The 20,781-nt window shown below is 39.8% G+C and overlaps 2 protein-coding genes across 5 annotated transcripts in view; one reads left to right on the top strand and one right to left on the bottom strand.

Annotated features, from left to right (window-relative positions):
* LOC145940024 (uncharacterized) overlaps positions 1 to 20,781 on the bottom strand; it is a 298,072-nt gene that overhangs the window by 159,049 nt on the left and 118,242 nt on the right. Inside the window, exon 8 of the mRNA XM_083044795.1 lies at positions 6,545 to 6,585. Coding sequence (XP_082900921.1) covers positions 6,582 to 6,585 — 4 coding nt within the window. The 3' untranslated portion in view covers positions 6,545 to 6,581. The remainder of the gene's footprint in view (positions 1 to 6,544; positions 6,586 to 20,781) is intronic.
* Positions 7,780 to 20,781, top strand: part of Pdm3 (POU-domain protein pdm3) — a 115,981-nt gene continuing 102,979 nt past the window's right edge. For all 4 annotated transcript variants that reach the window (XM_083044780.1, XM_083044779.1, XM_083044778.1 and 1 more), the window contains exons 1-2: positions 7,780 to 9,390; positions 19,027 to 19,322. In XM_083044780.1, the coding sequence (XP_082900906.1) occupies positions 19,056 to 19,322 (267 nt within the window). In that variant the 5' untranslated portion in view covers positions 7,780 to 9,390; positions 19,027 to 19,055. The remainder of the gene's footprint in view (positions 9,391 to 19,026; positions 19,323 to 20,781) is intronic.

The raw sequence follows: 20,781 nt of genomic DNA, 5'->3' as shown, positions 1-20,781 counted from the left end.
GGGTTTAACGATTCGCGTAGCTGCGTCGATTTACGGCCCCTAAAACACATCGAATGCGCTTTATATGTATGTAAATTAGGTCAGGCGCTCGTGGCCCCCCTCGAACCCCCAATGGACATTCTCCGTTTTGCGTGGCGATACACCGCCGGGCGTCCGAGAGTAAAACTGTGCTTGAAGCGAAATTACGACATTTTGGTTCGCTTCGACTGTAGGCAGTGAAACGCATAAAGGCAAGTACTCGACCTTCGTCGAAACGTGCATTGTATATCGGACCTGTAGATCCGCGAATTCATCGCGTTTCTTTCACATCGCGTTTCTTTCACATTATTTTAAAAAATGAGAAATTTCGTTAATATTACCGCCGAAATACTCAGATACACTTATCTTAGAATTAAAAAATAACACGACTTTATAATTGACCTAATAATTATTTCGTTTCTTCCTAATTACTGTTATACGGGTTTATATATCTGTATTTAGATGTGCAAACAATCAGACTGGAAATGCAGTCGATGAAGCTATTCTCTCACGCTACGTTTCTTTTGCGAAATCGCGGCATATTCAACTGGCAATAAATTTTAACAATGCCAGTCGACGCGCGCATCTCGGTAAAGAAAGCACGAATTTTGATTTGCGAGCGTCAATAATTTTAGTAATAGCTTACTCTTCGTCTTCGAAGGAGCGAACGATACCCGCCATTCAATGTAACCGCTTCCCGAGCAACCGTTCCCTTCGTGGTAACTTCATAAAAGAGTCCCACCCTCTCCGCATTCAGATGGTTCTCTATAGAACAGTATATCTCAATTTTCGACTCACATTGGCAAATTCGCACTCGTATAAGTCATCGCGAATATAAGTAGTACTCCTGAAAGCTCTTGGAGTCACTCACTCTCGTGTGTGAATAATAAGCTCCATTTTCTGTACCTTTCGAAAGAGAATATTGAAAGTTTCACAGCTTATTATCAAACTAAATATATATACTTTCGTCTCATAAAAAACTGTGTTAAAATAATTTTATTTGTAACAATTTTTTAACACATTAACGTAGTGTTTAAAATTACAAATATTATTTGCTAGACAAACTGTCATTATATTTATTTTATATTAAATTCTTCTATTCATACAAATATCTGCAGATTCTGTTATATTATATATTTATAGATTGCCGAGAGATTGATCTTTAAAAAGAAGTCAGTTTAATGTTGTTTAATGAAATTTTCAATGGTAATGGCGCAGAATTAAACCCCCTTATGCGTCGAGCGTGCGTCAGAGAAAATAGTCGGCAAATTTTATGAGCATCCAGTACAACTTGAACGAGAATAGCATGTTCCCAAAGGCTTGAGCGCCGCTGCCTATACGTAGGTTGCAGTTTGAACTATAAAACGATGTAAATTATGGCCGCGGATTGCAATATTATGAGGCTATATACGCACGTTTAATGATCGAAGCTACCGAGGAGGGAAGCGCGGCTAAATATTGTCCGGAAGCGGCGCGAAGATACGGGCTGACTCGTCTTCGACAGACTTAGCAAGTATTGACCGTTTGGTTATACACCATATAGCATAAGTATTTCGATCATTTTAACAAGAGTAACAATAAACGGTAATCCGAACATCTTTGAAAATGGTCAAATGTTAAATTATCCGAGGACAAAATCAATGTTAATCATCAAACAAATATCGCGTGCAACAAATATATTAAACCTAGTAATAATTAACATTTGTTTAAAACACCGACAGGATTAAAAATACAATTAAGCTAAGTCGGGCGAAACATCTTCTAATAAAATATCTTATAAAGAATAATAATTGATATAACAAAATGATTTATTTTAATCGCTCAAGTTTGCTACGATCGATTGATATATGAAAATATTTGCATATAGTACACTTAACTTAATTAAAAAATGCTACTTAAATTGCTTTTTACATACGCGTGCGTAAAGTAAAATTAAAATTGTTTCTTTAAACTCTCAGCTTTCTTAATCAAATATTATCTTACACTACAGCATCAGTTTAAAATTTCGCAGTGCATCGTTACACCGGATATCTTGAAATCGCGCTCTTGATCTCTCTTTACAAAGATGCGGGTGACACATCCCGTTTATTATTTACAAGTATACTTATGTAGGACGTAATACATCCTTATAACTTGCATATCGTGTTAAATCTTAATAACGCTATATTAGAGTGATAAGATAACTGGACTATTATCAAAGAAATTTGTCGATAAGAAAATTTTTAATATATCCGCGATAAACTTGCATATTATGTGCGCGAATCAAACTTCGGTCTTCCCGAAGAAAAAGAGACGGTCATTATATGAATACCGAAAAATAAATAATAAGTCATAAACACGAAATTTCTTAGAGACGCAGGCCAGCCGGCACGAATTCAATGCCATCGCAAAAAGGAAGCACATCAAGTGTAAAAAGGAATATTCAACTTCCACGATGTCCCACGAAGTTCGTGCTTCGTGAAATCTTTGGCTGCGGTGTGAAAAAGTTTCTTGATCGGAAATGGGTATCGAAAGGATACCACAGTGTTGCTATACGGTTATTATCCAACAATAAAGTGCGAAATTATCGGTCAGTGGGGAAACGATCACAAAGAGATGTTCCTTTGGGGATAGTCTCATCTGAAATACTTGTTTTATACGCGGCGCAACATCTTGGAACATTATCTTCGTCGAACACCTGCTAACACTTCTTTTCGCGCAGTTGGATGCGACATAAGAAAACAATTTTGGGAATAATCTTCCCGCCATTTATTACGTAGTCACGCGAGGAAGAAGTTCTTCCGCCAGAAGCGTGATACTTCTTCTTTTTCACCTCGTCTTGCGGGCATCCGTACTGCATCCGCCGGGCCGCGCATAAAGAAAGTCGAAAACATGCGAGGATTTTACATATATTCGTGACAATATTCATAACGATTCATCTCGATCGTCGCCAAGCAAGGGTCATTATTTCGTCCACTCCGGCTCATTCTGGTGCCTCTATTCTTACTTGGATCAGCTTGCTCCTTCGTGTTTTCCAACGTGGTTGGATCACGGCGGTGATACTTAAGAGAGCGATCACGCAAGCAACTTTGTTGTCGGGGCCTCTTTCGCATTAATTAGCCCTTGCAAAATTTTGCGGGCCCGTACGTTGCTCCGAAGAGAGAGAGATAGGACGTAGCTCGACGAATGGTGGCTGAGGGTCCAGGGTTTATACTTCTGGGAAGATGGTCATAAAGACTGCTTGACTTCTACTGGCTCTGTTATTAGCCACGTTGCTGCGACTTAAAGCGAGCAAGGCTCCGGGAAGGATACTGACAGGGCCCTGGGGATATAATCGCGCTTTACCTTTGTAACGTGGCAGGAAGATCCGACTAATCTTGCTACTACGAGAGAGACTACATGCTTTATTTCTATACATCTGACTCCATTTATTATTAACCGAAAATCTAACAATTTTGTTGCCAATGATATCGATTAAACTATTTTAATCGAGATCATCTTAATTAAAATTAAACAAAATTAATGCCGTTAGCATTTGCGATTGATACAGACACAATTGCAAAATTGAGGCTAATATAAATAAAATAAGAATATGTAAAGCAACAAAAATAAAAGAAGTTTGTAAAGCTCGATGTACAAATGATGTTTTCGAAAAGATATTCTTGGGGTCAATTAGCAATAATTTAATAAACGACTGGAAAGAAATCTTTTGTTTCGCATGCCTGCAAAGTGGAAAACTTCGAAGGTGAAAAGTAGCACACGACCAATGTCTCTCACACGAGCGAAAAGGGGAAAGGTAGCGCGCGCGAGAGCAATCCCGACGGGACAGAGAAGTTTTACGCGGGGATTATCAGGAAGCGAAGCGAACGCCCATGAATACGGAGATCCTTCGATAAAAGGACGAAAAAAGAGGCGACGGCAGTAGAGCTGAAAGGGGAAAGACGGAACGGCACGCGGGCGGAGAAACAGAGAGAGAGAGAAAAAGGAAGAGAGAACGAGAGAAAGAAGGAAAAGAGATGGAAAGAGAGAGGCCGGGAAAGAGTTGGTAACCCAGTGCCGCCAGGAGAGTGCCGGAGCAATGTAGTCGACCACGAATGAGCGGATGGAGAGGCAACACTTTGTAGTTTTAATCGATCCAGTGGGACGGGGGAGAAAGACGAAGCACCCTAGCACGGGGGATGAGTCGGCGGCGTGCGGAGAAAGAGCGAAAGAGATCGTCCGAAGGTAGAAAGAAGACAGAAACGGTTTGCAGGAAGTGGAACGAGTGTCGCCGGTTCACCGGCGAGCGAGAGAGTAGAAACGTCTGCGGGGAAAGCGGGAAAGCGGGATAGAAGGAATAGGGCGAGAGAGTAGAGACCCACATCCTGCCGACTCCTACAACTTCAACCACCAGCTGGCTACACTCCTGCCTCCACGGGGACGAGTTATATGTGAAAAGCACGTGGACCTTCGGGAGGAAGAAGGACAGCTGTATTCATTCATTTCCCCGTATATTTCGTGTAAGAGACTTTCCCTTCTTCTATGTCGACGCTCGACGTAACATGCTCGTGGGGGGAAAAAAAGACGACCGATACGAGACGCGTTGAATTTCATTGACCCCCGCGATAATGTGACTTTATACACCTGAGTTAATCAATTTAGTCTTGTCGAGATCTTTTTCAATACATTTCGAAATAGCGTGAAGAAATTATCATAAACGTCTATTTATATATACTACTTATTATACTAAATCCATTTGTACGGAGTTCGCATAGATTTATCTAAGTTTAATCTTAAAGTTGTGTTGTAATGGCTGCAAACGCCATTATATCCATCTTCATTAATTTTGCAATAATTTCATCGAAATTTGCAAATGGTTATCCATTGCATTAGTTACAGAAGAATATGAATAACTTATAGAGGAATATGAATATGAATAACAGTTACCTGTTTTGACCGTATTTAAATTGCAAAATTGATTAACGTTTTCATCACATCACAATGATGTAATATATATATATATATAGATTGATAAACATTTTTTTTCTAGCGGCCTTGCAAGTAAATGAGTATCTTTACGAGTAAATGATTGAAAATGTTACATTAAATTTTTTTAACTGTAATTAGTTTTGCATACTTTATAATCGACAAAAAGATAATTATTATAATTGGCTGTGAAACCAACTTTTAAATAACTATATTAATTTAGAATTGATACACATTTTTTTTTTCTAGCAAGCTTACAATTTACGAGTAAATGAAAATGTAACTGAAAATGTTACATTAGATACTTGTTAAATCTCTCTCATTAGGTAATCGACAAAAAGACAATTATTTTAATTGGTTGTAAAGCTAACTTCTAAATGACTACATTAATTTAGAATTAGCTAAGTTAAAAGTACAAAAGTAACAGCGGAAGGAATTTCACAAAGAATTGAACTGGCGTTTAAACTAAACTGGCTATCGAATTGCTCGAATCGTGTCTAAGGATCGAATCACGCTGGAATATGGTCGGGGTCGACGTCAGAGAAATTGAGGGGAGAACATTAAAACACCGAGGGTGCGGACGGTGTCAGTGGCGTCGGCGAGGGCGGCACGTAGGCAGGAAAGGGGTAAAATTCTATCTTAATAAACGCACCCTTCCAGCTCGCGCAGCGTGTAACTTCGTACGCCTACAGTTTTGTACGCATTGGAATGGATTTGTAATCGAATCATGTCAGTGATTTCGCTCTGATTTGGAATTAAGAACGGAACTAGAAATGAATCGGACGAAATAAATTGCAATTAATGAAAATTGTAAAAATGATAATTTTTATCATTTCATGTATAACTCTTATCGAGAAACATATCAATCTTCTAAAGATATTATATCTTATAATAACAATTGTACAATATAATCCTTTAAAAAGGGGCAGTTCTCGTGATTAACATATATATATATATATATATATATATATATATATATATATATATTTATATTAAAAGAAGTATAACGACAATGTAATATTAAAAGATAATCAGTGAAATTCCAAAGAAATATATTCTGCAATTGTCTCTCAAGAGAGATGTGATTTATCGAATAAATAAATACATGCTTAAAAAAACATGTACTTTATAAATCTTTTGAAAACAATTTTATATTAAAAAACTTAAGTAAAATATTAAATAGTTAAAGTTTCATTAAAATTTTACAGCTTGTGGTACCCTTTTCGGTCGCGTAGTCGGAGGGTTGAATGCGCGAAAATGTCGCGTTCCGACGCATTTGAAACTGTCAATAAAAATTAATGTTCGAATGAATCTAATAATATTAATTAAGATTACACGATTAGTATAAAATACTTCTGCACGTATAGAATAATTGCGCGTAATTACATGAGACGATTCGCGAAAAACAGATTGTCATTTACGTGATACGCACTTATCACTTATGCGCGTTACGCTTCTGTCATAATTTCGTAATCATCCAGTTTGAACAATGAAATGACACGAAACATCATCTCATCGTCGAGATTATATTAATTTGTGTAATAAGCCAAAACATATTAAAATATTATAGTAAGATACTTACATCATTAGTTTCATGGATGTGCATCTATTGAGCCTAATCACCTAAAACAGAAAAAAAAGGAGAAATAAGTGAGTTGGCGCCGACAATCTTCGCCATGCTATATTAATCAAAGTTTGTGCATTTTTTATGCAAAATATTGTGCATTTACTTAAAGAATCGCGAAATCTATATCATATGAAATGAATTATTACAGAAAGAAAAATTTTTATACAGTTTCCATAATTCTTATAACAGTTTAATTCTGATGTATACAAGAAATACTACTTTATAATGTTGAGGAATTATCGATTAAAGACGCTACAATTAATTTCTGTGTATGTTTTAATTGAAATGTTATTCTTGTTAATTTTTACATAAAATTTACTATTGTCTTTATAATTTATTATGTCATGCATATCATAGATTATTAGAAAGTTTTGGATCTTTTGCTCTTAACAATATTTAAACTTGGATTCAAGTCTCTCTATGACTAATGATTGATTAACAGATGTATATATACAACATTCTTCCACTTCCAACATGTTAAACATTATTAATCACAATGTTGAAAATAACAGTTTTTAGTCAAGTACAAAACTTGCAACGTACAATGTCGTTGATCAAATGTTCTCCAACGACACTAGCGATCTTTTTACCGTTCATCAGAGACAGAACTGGTCCTACCTATAATTAATGCCATATCTCCTGGTTCTACCGATCAGTTCTTAAAATCACACCTCTACTTACGTGCCCTTTAACTATCAGAGACAGAACTGATCCTATTAATTGGTCCCCTATCTCCTGGTTCTACCGATTAATTCTTAAAATTACACCTCTACTTATATGCCGATCATGTTCTTTCCTCTCGCGAGGGACTCTCCGGGAGTCTCATCCTCGATACCGATCGCTCCTCCCGGGCATCCCCGCCGGCGAACTCACCAACCCCGTTGGGCTGATTTGCATCACGGTTACGAGCTCGTTCGAGCTCGTGGTGGTTATATTACAGAGGGAGCGGGATGCGAACATGCTGGAAAAACAGAGACGGACAGAGGTACCTCTCGCGAGCGAACCACCCCTAAAGTGCATCGCGGGGGGTAGCTCGGACACTCATAACAATCATAACAACGGGATCTCGCGAGTAACTCGTGGACCACCTCCGCGCATCGTACCGCCCAACGTACCGCCCCTATTACCCCTTCTATACCGACTACGTACCAGGCGGGAGAATCGTCACGACGGGTTGTCTTCCCTCGGTTGTACAGCGGTGCCACTACGCAGCCAGACTGCGGACCGTCAGGGTTCAGGTCCGAGTTTTCGCGGCGAGCTCCAACCGCGCAACGTGTACGACCACGCTGCCAAGCAAGGACAGCTCGAGGGGAAGAGTGGATCGTCTGTTTTCACTGAGACACCGAATTCGCAGCAAGATCTGGATCTTCGCTCGCAGTGTTGATCGTGGAACGAGGAAAAATTTTACTTCGAATTGGAAGAGGAATTGGAGCTAAAAGACAGTTGGAGAAGGTCGAATCAAGCAGGCAACGTTTGACGCCTCCTGAAAGCATCGCATCTCGCGACGTGCCGTTAAATAGCTAGTGTTTGTGAAATTAAGTAGTGATCGAGAAGTTTGAGCGTGCAGTTGCGTGCGCCGATTTATCCGCACGTGGCCCATAGAGGTGGGATTTCTTTTGGTCTGCGCTTCGCGGACAGTTGAGCGTGGTGAACTCTGTGACAATCGACCAGTGAAATGTGTGATTAAAGCATTTCCGGTTAGGTAAACTCAAAAGTTAACTCTTTGACAGTCGCGTTATTTCATTACCAGCTGTTTCAAATCACGGTGATTGCTCCGGTTTATTCCGCACTTATCGAACATAAATTAGGAGTAAGTGTGTGGGAATTGGTTAAATCGCATTAAGTGCATACAGAATAGGTGAGATAAAATTAATTAATACGAAGATAAAGGACTCGACAATTTTGACGTAAGGAGGATTAATCTACCGGAGAAGAGATACACGTTCTTAAGTAGCATATTCAGCATTGTCTGCATTGTCATTGAACATAAGAAAGCGATGAAACAAGGACTTCGGTTCTAATAAGTTTCTAATTATCGCGACAAGTGCGCTGATAATTACGATACGCGCGTGATCATCGCGTGAGCACATCGGTGTTTTTCAACACGAAATTATATGTTACGGACAACAACTACGAAGTGAACGGCTTGACGCGCACAAATAGAATAATTAAAAGCACATTACGCGAAAAGGTGTGCTATCTGCCGATTATCTGCACTGTGACGCGGTGGAGCAGTGTCAGAGGATCAAACCGTAAAGTTATTGTTCCGAGATATATCCCGATCATCCGGAATATCCAGAAAACAGCTCGAAGACGTCTCGCCTTCCGAAACTTCTTTCAACTGATCGCTCACGCGGGTGAAGAGGAGATTGAATCGACAAAAGCAGCATTTTATCAAGCTGCGAGCAATTAACTATTTGTTTCTTAATCGCTCCTAATTAGTCACAATTACCCGCTGCAATTAAGTAGGCTGATGTCATCGGCGGATGTGAATCGTCCGATTCTTAAGACTAATCTTATCCGAACAAATTATTAATATTCGCCGATAGAAAAATTACCGAGAGATCGGCAAGAGAAACAGAGAAGAAGGAGATCTTGGGAAAGAATTTGAAACGAGACGTATCTCGGTGTAAGCGTGGCATCGAATAGAACGAGAAGGAAATAGACATTAGGCTGTTGATCGACGAGATCGGCACAAGATCCCGCGAACGGAATTGCACCGTGGAGAAGATAAATAATCGCCGCTAGATAAACCCGCGTCAGGACGACGTCCCAAATACATCAGTCACAGATCGCCTCAGGTGAGTGTCAGAGCACGAGTTTGCTCTTGCTTATTATAAGCCCGGGCTAATCTCGGTAATTAGATGGGCCTTCTAAATGCGCCTGGTTGGTTTTGCACGTGTGTAGGCTCGCATTCACACACAAATTAATCGCGCCTATGAATACGCCTGCGCGCGCATCACATGCACTTGCTTATATATATAGTTTATATGTACAGATATATATATATATATATATAAAATTTATATATAAGCTTTTTATAAATATCTCGGAAACAGGTATTAGTAATGGAAATTAATTAATTCTGTATTTTACTTATTTCATGTCATAACTTTGAAAAACAATGCAATTAATCAGCAGTTAAATAACTTCTTATAAATTTCTTACAAACAGTAGAATACTTTTCATCGTCTTAGCAGCATCGCTTAGTGTCAACATATTAGATCTAATAATAGTTAACGCGTTGAATGAACCAGATAGATTAAGACACGCTTAAAGCAATTACTAGAAGAATGAAGCGGAAACTCAGCCCTGAGATCTATTTATTTGTTTCCACTGTTATGCGCATATTCAGACGGCAATTGTGTGCCTCGTGAGCGATAATCGTTGGCTCGATACCATTTAGTTAATCTCGGTAATTAAGGAAGTTCCTCTCCCAAAGCTGGTCACGCGGGAATTCTGCTCGCAAGGGATCGAAAGCAGTGTTTCATTCTATGTGCTTTATTCCAACTCGGTGATAATTTCATCCAGATACTTAGCTATGCACTAATAATTAGCGCGATAATTATGCACGCCCGCGTATACTCACGTCGAGTATGTGACCTGGAAATACTAATTGAGGGATCGGCCGGACACATAAACGTAATGCGGTTGTATATGGTTCTTAATCTTCATCTTTTTTTTCCATCGTTTGATAATATGGAGAATCAATATCGTATAGATATTATATCAGATGAGAATGCTAGTATACGTTGTAATTATCATGACTAGCATGAATGATATAATCAAGCTATTCTTATCTGATGTAATATTCTCATTTACTCTAATTTATGCATACAGTTATTAAAACGATCATAAATACAATAGAAATAAAGTACACGTAAAAGCTAAATTTATAACTTGAGAAAAGAAATTATAATTTTACAAGAGATATAATTAAAGTTGGAATTACTTTCAATTAATTAATTGTATTTTGAAAGCCCGATTAAGATATCATTTTATTTTTCTCAAAAAGTTTATCCCAACAATTGTTGAAGTACGAAAGATGATATTAAAATTTTGACAAATACAATAGTCAAGATAATAATCTGAAAACTCGATAACATAGTTACCGAGGAAATAATTTATTTCGTAAAAAAAAGTCTGTTTACACTATATGACATGACACAACATGAAAAAATATTCTTTTATAATATATAAACATATTCATATTAAATCTGAATACGTAAAATCTAAATATGTAAAAATTAATACATATAAAAGAATGTTTATAGAAGAGTATTTTGTCGTGTTGTGTCGTTGTAATTATATATTTAATATGAACTTATATATATACTAAAACGTATAAAAAAAAGAAAAAATAAAGAAAAAGAAAGACACAATATTATTGTATCGACACAATTCGAGTACCAGAACGTTACATAAATTACCTAGTTTACTCACAAGTAAACCAGGTAATTTAAATTTATCTAAAAGAGCCCGAAATAAAATTCGATCAAATCGACTTGTTAGTTGTTCATGAATAATGGGGTAACCGCAATATTAGATATTTATAGATGTTCCCATTTATATGTATATACGTTCGTGTTCCTAAAACTTTTCTCTAAAGGAATTTTTATCAAAAATCACACATTATGGGCGAGCGATGAAGGAAAAGCTGATGTACTTAGGCTTTTTCGATGATGCAAATTTATATATATATTTGTAATTAACCACGACGACGTTGTTGAATGCGTCGCGTCATCTCCCGGATCATATGACCAGAGAGGTAAACAGGAGCACGTGTTGGCGGCGTGACTACGAGTGACGGCATGAACTCTGGGGATGGAGAAGAGGCAGAGGGAGAGGTAGAGGAAGGGGTGACGATGGTGGACGGGAAGGGTGACGAGGGTGGAAAATCAGTGTGAGCTGCCCGAGGGTAGGAGAGTTCTTTGCTTGCCGCCTCGGGAACACGGAGGATAGATGAAAGAGAGGGTTGGTGGAGTCAGAAGGGAGGGAGAACAGTGAATTCTAGCCGCCGAAAGTGGAAGCGAGAGGGTAGAAGCTTGGCCGAGCAAAATCGTTGGTCGGTGGGAATAGACGCGGAAAGCTGAAAGCAGAAAATCCCAAAGGAAACACTTGACTCGCGATATCGTTGGTGTAGGCGCTTTGGAATCGACACAAAAGAAAACGAGATGTCTCGTGATGTTGGTTAAACGATGCCGAATTTTAGCGGAGCTGTTTTGTAAGCATTATATGCTTTTTACAATTTCTTTTCTAATCTCAATATTGGAAAGTAGTGATTTCTAACTCTCATGAATCAATTTGAAAAGAAAACTTGCACGTGCTAATCTTTTCTGTGTAATTATACATACATATACATATATATAAAAAAACAAAACAAAAAATATATATGTGTATGTATAATTACACAGAAAAAAATCAGCACGAGCAAATTTTCTTTGTCATGCATTGATTCATATGAAAGTGTCAGAAATCGCTAGAATTATCGTATCGAGATTAAGAAAATGAATCGATGCATCCCCTTCTTATATCTTTTTGTTTCACCCCTTTCTGTTTTCTCCCTTTCTTCCTTTTCTCGTTCTTTTTTTTCTCTTACTCTCACCACCCTCGCACCCTCTTCGTTGGCTTTTCCATTCAAAGCTTCCCCTTTGCCCGGTTTTTAATCCTCACCGACAATCTCCTTCGCACGATAACATTTCGTTCTACAACTTACCCACTTTCAGCTCGCTTTACAACCATGCTATTCCCTGTTTTCCCCTCCGACCGAGAATCTTCATCGATTATCGACTCGGAAATCGCTTCGGGTAAGAAAGTTTTGCTGCAGAAACTCGATATGTCAAGTGTGAAACGTTACACTTTCTCATCGTTTTGCACGCTACACAATCTAATGTTAATGATTCCGCTTGCATAACAGAAAGTGCACAAAATTTCTTCAAGAAATATAACTCTTTCTCGTTATCTTTTTGTTACAAGAAATAGCTCTTTATTTTCGCGAAACTATTATTACATCGTTGGCGATAAAAGATACGCGAGATAAAAAAAACTTGATCCAATATCGTATTAAATCATACTATTTGCGAGAGATTTATTAGCAATTTCATCAATTTTGCATTATAAACAAAGTAACTAGACAAACCCTTTGTTACGCCAAAATTTTTCCTCGGCAAATTTATGATTAGCCTCCCGCAATATTGTGAAAGAAAGCAACGTGTGCGAACTCATTAATTCTAATAATTCATGAAGAACACGCACGCACGTAATAGCTCGGAGCGGCTTATGATTTGACGGATAGAGAGTTGCCTCATAGCACTCGTGTTTTTATTGTATATACGCTGGGTAAGCTATATTCTGATATTTTAATAGACCTAATTTGCATGTAAAACCACTTTCAAAATCATTTTGTCTCCAACACACTGCTAGTGTTCCCTTTTTCAAGAGAAGAACTCGAATATTAACGAATCGAGAAAGCATTAGGTAATTCCTCAAGTAATCATTCGTTCAGATCTTTTTCTCTTTCTCTTTAAAAATATTAATACAATTTTTCTTTCTCTCTTTCTCTACTAGATAAAAATATCATTAGTTTTTAATTTGCCAATTAATAACATATAATTAATAATATACAATTAATAACTAACTATATAATTTTATAGTTTAGAGCGATATAAATAATTTAAGATGAAACGATGGGCATTCTGCTGCAAATAATCGAGAGCACTTTTAACAGACCAGCTAGTTCGTTTATAAGAACGAGAAAAAGGGGTCCAATGAACCGAACCGCACGTTTTTGGGCCAGATGTTAATTCCGACGACTCAGCGTGAGCCACGAAGGCGGTTTAGTACGTAAATACATCTTCAGCAGGGGGTGCCATTATAATGGGCATGTGCGGTTAAAGTTCTATTTGTGGTAATTCGGAGTTTAATGCACTCGAAGCGTTCTGATTTAGCCAGCGAGCTGACACTTTTTTATTCGGCAAAACCCCAACGACGCTCTGGCGCCGTAAAACATGAAATATTCTTCCTGCGCCTCCCTCTCTGAAGGACACGTCGCACAAAACTGTTAGAGACGTCATCTCGTTCTCGCGCCGCGGGTGCCAAGTTTCAGCGAAAAGTGACATATAAAAAAAACAATAGATTTGGCGAGATGCTTATAAGAAAGTTAACGAGTAATAAAGAAACTGGAGAAATCGCGAATTTCGGATTAATATAGATATTCGTCATATGTTGCTAGAACCTTTTCGCGATATACAATTTTATTTTTACACGATGAACTCATTTCTGTTCGCGGGATTAGCTTTCGCTTCGATTATACCGTCTCGAAAAAGAATTTCGCCGGAATAATGTAAAATGTTTGTAACGCCACATGAGAATTCCGATGGGGACGTAAAATATCGCGTCTTCGGTTAACGCGTGTTGATGTCGAACCCCTTCGGCGCCGATTTATGAGCACTCTCGCGCTCGCCGATGCGCGCGTTACGCGCTCACATATACGCACGTACACGCACACGCACCTACGCCACATGTGTACATTCAAAACTGAACCGACGAGGCGTTCACACAGTCGCATTAACGGCCGCGCTGTTCAGTTTAATCCTTGCGTTTCGTGACTCGGGACAAAGCCCCTCGGATTTCTGACAGAATGGTATCGCACGAAACGGCCATTACCTTAGCCGATATGCCTATGTACGTACGCGAGTTAAAGGTCGATGCGAATTAACCAACACGGATGCGGCGGGGATTCTTTGTACACTCGCCTTAATTATGCTCGCTCTCGTGTGCCTGCGAAGCGAAACTGCTATATAGAAGGGTGTAGCATGAGAAGCGGTTTAATCTATCGCGCGCTTATTATATTGCATTTACTGCTCGATCGTAGCAAACTGGCGAGTACGTATAAGGTAATCCGAATCGACCGTACACGAGCACGTTCACAAGAGCGCGCGCGACGCTCTTTCTTACTTCTCTTTAGCGTTAATGCCCGGTTAGACGTCACAAAGCCGCGATTATACCATCGCCATTAGAGCGCCCGGTCGATTACAAGATCGTGAAAAAAAAATTCGGGTAAGGACAATGTCGCGACGGGTGGTTGCCAACTGGTCCCGCTGGGATCATTTTATTTGGCTGTGTTTTAAGTTGGTAGGGGATTACACTCGCATACGCATTTCTTTATCCCTACGTTATTCACCCTCTCCATCATACTCAGTAAACATGGATAAAAAACTCGAACTTTCTTTTGCGAGTTTCAATAAATCTCATCCGTTACCTGTTGGTCATTTCATCAGAATTACTATAATATGAAAAGCTCATCCAGAGATTGGCTAGATTCTTAATCAGATATAGAGGTCTCTTATATGATCTCTGCATCATCGTTTCGATAAAGAAAGCTAGAAATATGCAATTTGTAGCTTGAATGAAATATTCTCAATGAGTGAAATTTCTCGATGAGTACCGGGAAATCGCATATCGTCAGCGAGCGCTACGAAGAAATGGTCAGTGGTTTGTTGCATGCGTGGCCATATGGCGATTATCCGGCCGGTTATTTATAGCTTCGGACTTAAGCAACGCAACGGAACACCCTAGACACGCAGCGCCCACGATTTGTGCGTTGCCGTCGCGCCGCGCGCGAATTGGACCGAGTCTAGAAATTCTAAAACCGCCGTCTTGACGGCCGGGAATCGGCCTCGTAAATCGCGAACGCCTCGTAGAAGCCTCTCGGCTTAGAGGTGGTTTATACGCACACCTCCGTAGCCCCAAGCGGCGTTGTCCTACCAAGAGAGGAGAATGTCGGCGGCTACGTAGAAACTAGCTGCTGGCCAGAGGCGCCCGGTTGTTTCTAAACCCACCTTATCTACTGGACCCCTATAATAAGCCGCGATCTGAGACCCCGTCTATATCCCCGCCCGCACACGCTCCGAGGAAGCCCGCACGCATACATACGCACGCATATTCGCATCTCTCTCTCTCTCGTTGGGTAGCTACCTCTCGCAATCGCTGGACGCGTATAGGCCACAAGGAGAACGCTTGCAATTACAAGCTGGTCAACATATAATTATCCCCAATGACCATAAATTACCAGATTTTTATGCGCAACATTCTTAATTACCCTTTGAATTAACATCAATCAACCCCTTAATTGCACACTGCCTTGACGTCGTCGTTGTCGTCGTCGTCGTCGTCGTCGTCGTCGACGATGTCGGCTATAGAACTATAATGCGAAATGGCGATGCATGCCGGAGGGCTAAGCGGAGGACGCGGAAGAAAGATGCGCGGACTGACTGGCGTGAGAGAAAGAGACAGGGAGAAAGACATGATCACGATCGGGGAAACGGCGGGTGTCGCTCGAGGACAATTCAGGAGGGAGAATGACTTCCAATCCTCGAGAATATCTCCGTCGCATCGCGTCGGGTCTGGCCGAACGACAGCATCACATGTAATGCATTCGTTTTTTTAATTGCCCTCAGAGGTCCTCGAGTGATTTTCATATCAATCGCCTTGGCGTATTAATCGCGGTGTCCTATTACACACGGACTTTCACCGTTTATCCAGCGAGTGATTATCACCGTGAAACGTCGCAGCCGGAATGAATCGTTAATGAAAGAGACTGGCAAAATTTATTTTATCGTTTTGGAGAACAACTCGATCGGAGAAGTCCAAAATTTTGAAGAAATGTAATTAAAGACGAAACCCTGCACACTCGTATAATCGTGGAATGCCCGATTTAATTTCTATATAGAACATTTTTGGAGGAACGCCAGGGGCTCACACAGATCCCTACCCTTTTCCGAAAGATTTATACGATCTCGATCGTGAGGGGCGCATTTTTCAAGGTCGCAGAACGCGAAGGTACCAATTTTCAAATGGTCGGCCGTGGTGACGTTTGAACGATCGCGCTATAATCACTCGCGATATCTTCGTCCGGTTAAGAATTCCTCTTCTATTTCACGAATCACGGACGGGGCGATGCGATACGCTAATGAAACCGCACTCTCATTAAAGCATCCAAATCGACGATACTAATTGGCTAGCTTTCGGAATACCCGGCATTAGACCTCAGGACGCGATATAATAATCGCTGCGGACGAATTCGGTTTGGACAGCCGGTGGTTAAAGCGTCTAGTAATTTCACGGGCACAGCCCTATAGCGATTAATATGATTCCGACGGAAATTAATGACTGCAAACGGAAAAAAGATGGGTTGCGTATAGTCCTGCCCCGATGACGCGCTCTTGTAGAGGAGATAAAACGCTTAACAGAGATTAAATACGCTAGAATCTTTTTTTGGAGAAGGGGATTTTACTCAATTGTCAAAAGCAGATTTTTTAACGTAGCAATTTCGATACGTTTGCGTAATATTATTTTCCTCTTTGAGATGTATTACGTCCAAAAGTGATTTTTGAAACGATCATCGATGAAAATCTTTAATCCGTTTATTGCTTCCTTGATACAAAAATCAAGTAATGTTAATTAATTATAGTTTAATTAATTCTTCTCGCATATATTAATACCACGTAGTAATGATCGATGCAATTTCTTCATCTAATTGCGGTCGCTATATATTTTCAACCAGCATATTTTGCCGTTTTAATTGATTTTCAGGCAAATATGCGGCGTGATTGTTAGATATAATAATTTTATCCTTCAACACGATGAATTATCGTTTAATATCATAATGTAATTGAGAGAAGTATAGGAAGAATGTTTATTTATTAAAAAGTTACCGTAAATTATCTTTGAATGCTTGAAAATACTAAAAATATTAATTTACAATACATTTATCACAATATACAATTTCGTTTACAAGAAATTATACATCGTGTAATATAAATAAAGAGATATATATTATCTCGCTTCTTCTTGGAGAGATTTGAATCGAGAGAAACTTCTTTTCTCATTTTGAAGAGAATAAATTCAACTTTTTTTTATTAAGAGGAGAAAGATTAAAAAAGATTTAGTTTATTTTGCCGGCAAAAAATTTGCAACATTTGTATCTAATCCGTGATTGTTGAAGATATACTTACATGACAGAAAGATTCAAAGCGAAATAATGCGAAAACAGGTGGATAATGTCGAGCAGACTCAAAGAGATAAATCGCATTCATTTTTCTCGCTTCTCGTTTCGCGAGGCATGGTATAAATCACGTTAGGTTCAAAGCCGCAGCAATCGGCGGGGCAGACGTTCGCAGCTACGTCAAGAAAGAAAGAAAGAAGCCTCGAGTTCTCCTCTCAATTTCGTTCAATCGTCCCGGCGTGTCTTGAGAAACTTTCTTGTCATTGTCGTTAAACGAACACAAAAGTGACGTGCACGTATCAAGATACCCATATTTATAGGGAACGGGCGACATTAACGCCAAAGTTTGCACTTGTGAGCGGTCTATTTGGTACTCAACGACCTAACGCTTTTATTATAAACACGCCGACCGTTTTAAAGCACTGCATCAAATATTTTTACGATGGCCATTATAAAACGCCTTTTATGAGGAACAAAGTAGCTCGCAGGCAGAAGGTGTTTTCTCGCCCTTTGACAATAATTTGTCCAGAATAACCGGCTCGTTTCACTCCCTCTTCCTCCCCCTTCCGCGCCTGGGCTTCCGCTCGATGATCCATCCAGCCGTTCGTCATAGGCGCGTGGCTTTTAAAAAGTAAAGCGCTGGACTCGGGCCAGCGCAAAAATAGAAGCAGATGTTATTAGTTGCGTTCACCAAGTATACGACAGCCGCCGAGGCGGCGGCGGCGGCGATGGCACAAGAGGAAAGGGGAGGGTACGCGAAAAGAAAGCGACGAGAGAGCGGCGTGTCCAGACGGTAGTGATTTCATTGCCCTTGAATTCTTACTAACTGAACGCTTAGATAAAAATAATTAGGCGGATAAACGCGGGATGTGTCGGCTGCGGGCGCCGTTAGTCGGCGATTTTATTCTGGAACTTCTCTCGGCGCCTCTCGCGTCCCCCTTTTCACCCCTTCCTACCGCCTTTTCAGACGCGGTGCGCCAACCGAACGTTTTTGCTTTGAAGTCGGAAGATGAACGGGCCTGCTTCTCTAATTTTCAGCGTTTGCATTCTTAACAGCTGCACGCGTCGCCGTTCGATACGGCTGATGCGGTCCCGCGTTTAATTAGCATCTTGTTTATGCGTGTCGTCGTTTTGAGAAAATCAAAATTGATAATCAGTGTTAATGTCGTTTAAGAAAGCTTCTTGTCTCTCGCGTACATCAGCTGGAAATTTTGCGTACCTTTTTTACGCTACTCTTAATTTTAATAGCCATTTATAAGGATGTTAATCCGAAAATGCCAAGTCTTAATATTTTTGCTTGTCGCGACTGTTTCTCGCTATTGAATCGAAACGCGCGAATTATATTCTCGCTATAATGGGATTGCGTTGTGGCAGGGACTAGCGGCGCGCCCGCTATTAGAACGGTCCTCTGAGAGTTTTGGTCGATTTGCAGATTACGAGTCCCCGGGATGCAAGGCTGACATGGCGGAGGGTTCGGCCGAGGAGGAACAGAGCAGTACCGCTGCGCCCGCTTCCCCGCCAGCTGATCTTCGCACTCTGAACACCCAATTGTCGCTGCCTTATCACCACCAGCCCCATCTCCAGTCTCGTCTTCAGCATCTGCAGCATTCCAACATGCTCGCGACCGCCGTACCGCCCCGGCACAGCCACAATATGCTGTCTCATCAGGTGAAAGCGGAGGCAGAGCTGGACGGCCCCTGCGATGTGCCATTGAATCTCAAGAGCGAGGTAAGCGCAGAAATCTCTCCCATCGATTATTGATGTTGGAAATCGATTGACTGCTCTCTCTCGATTGTTCACTTCGAATGAGTTTTGTTCGCCGGTGCGGTTATGCGGCCCGGCGGCGAATGGAAATCACAACACGTTTGCACGACAAGAATCGAACGATCGCTCTTGGAAAAACAAGCGCGTTTCAGTTTAACGTAGCAAGTGTGTAGTTAATTGATTTTAATTACTGCGTAAGATATTGTCATACCGTACGATGGTACGACCGTCTGTGTTTATACTGGTTAACAGTCTTAAGCGATCGCTCGACTCAACGTGCTTCCGCTCAAGCGATAGACACCGCGATAACGTTATAAAGTGTGTACGACGATGGTCGAGACGATGGTCACACTCGTTACTTAACGATTTTGTATGTCAATGACAACCAATTGTACGGTTAAGTAGCCGCCACGCCGCATCTCAACCTAAACCGGCCACTGGTCTTTCTGACCTGCATGCGATTAATATATACGAAACAAAGCATACTAAATGACTTCCAGGAAAATGACGTGGTCGATATATATATATACTCGTAGTCTCATTTGTTACGTGAAATATATATATATATATATATATATATATATATATATGTATATGCATGGATTTTAGGCAATCAAAGATCACAGAATCAATAATTTAGATCGCGAAATTAATTACATTAATTATTTTTAAATGTTTTCAAAAACTTTTTCCGACTATAAAATAAGATAATAATTATCATCGATTTATTTTTCAATAGAAAATCCGTTCAATTATATAATTTTATATTATATAATTTTTAGCGTAATCAAATAATTTTCTAATATTAGTCGTACATAAATCTTTTGCATATAATTATACCAACATTATACATATATTACTAACATTATGTGAATAGATATTTTTATCTCGAACTGGCTTGCATGGAAAAGTACAGAGATATTCGTGTAAGAATTAAAGGAGATTTAAATTTTGTGAACAAGTTGAGCAAAAACTTATAGATGAAATTAATGAGTACGTCGTTAATCATTTTTCGTGTAGCTAAATTAGTTGTAAGCAGTAGGGGGCATGGTAGTAAAAGTCGCGCGTTAAAACGAGGCGGTAAAGTATCACACAAGGGAATCCTGACTTCTATCATAAAGCGAAAAATATTTGCACGTAGCTTATACGTGTTCGCATCGATAAACGGAGAGCAGTTTTGTCGATGCTTGCACATCGGACTAGCCGATGGGGGGACTTTAGCAAACAAGCGTCCGGGGAGATTTACCAGTCAATCGTCAAATGTGTCTACTTTTCTTTGGGACAATTAACTCTCGCTTATCAACGCGATACGCTCTCCGCAAAATTGTCTTTCACCAGTTTTTCTTTCTTTTTTTTTTTTTTAAAAAATGGCATGGAGTTTTAATAATGATGAAGACGCAAAAATAAGATTGATACAAATAAG

This window comes from Prenolepis imparis, unplaced genomic scaffold, assembly GCF_030444845.1.
Source record: "Prenolepis imparis isolate NDT839.2.m4 unplaced genomic scaffold, iyPreImpa1.0 SCAF_8, whole genome shotgun sequence".
In the NCBI taxonomy this organism is placed as follows: Eukaryota; Metazoa; Arthropoda; class Insecta; order Hymenoptera; family Formicidae; genus Prenolepis; species Prenolepis imparis.
This window is presented reverse-complemented; position numbering and strand designations above follow the sequence as displayed.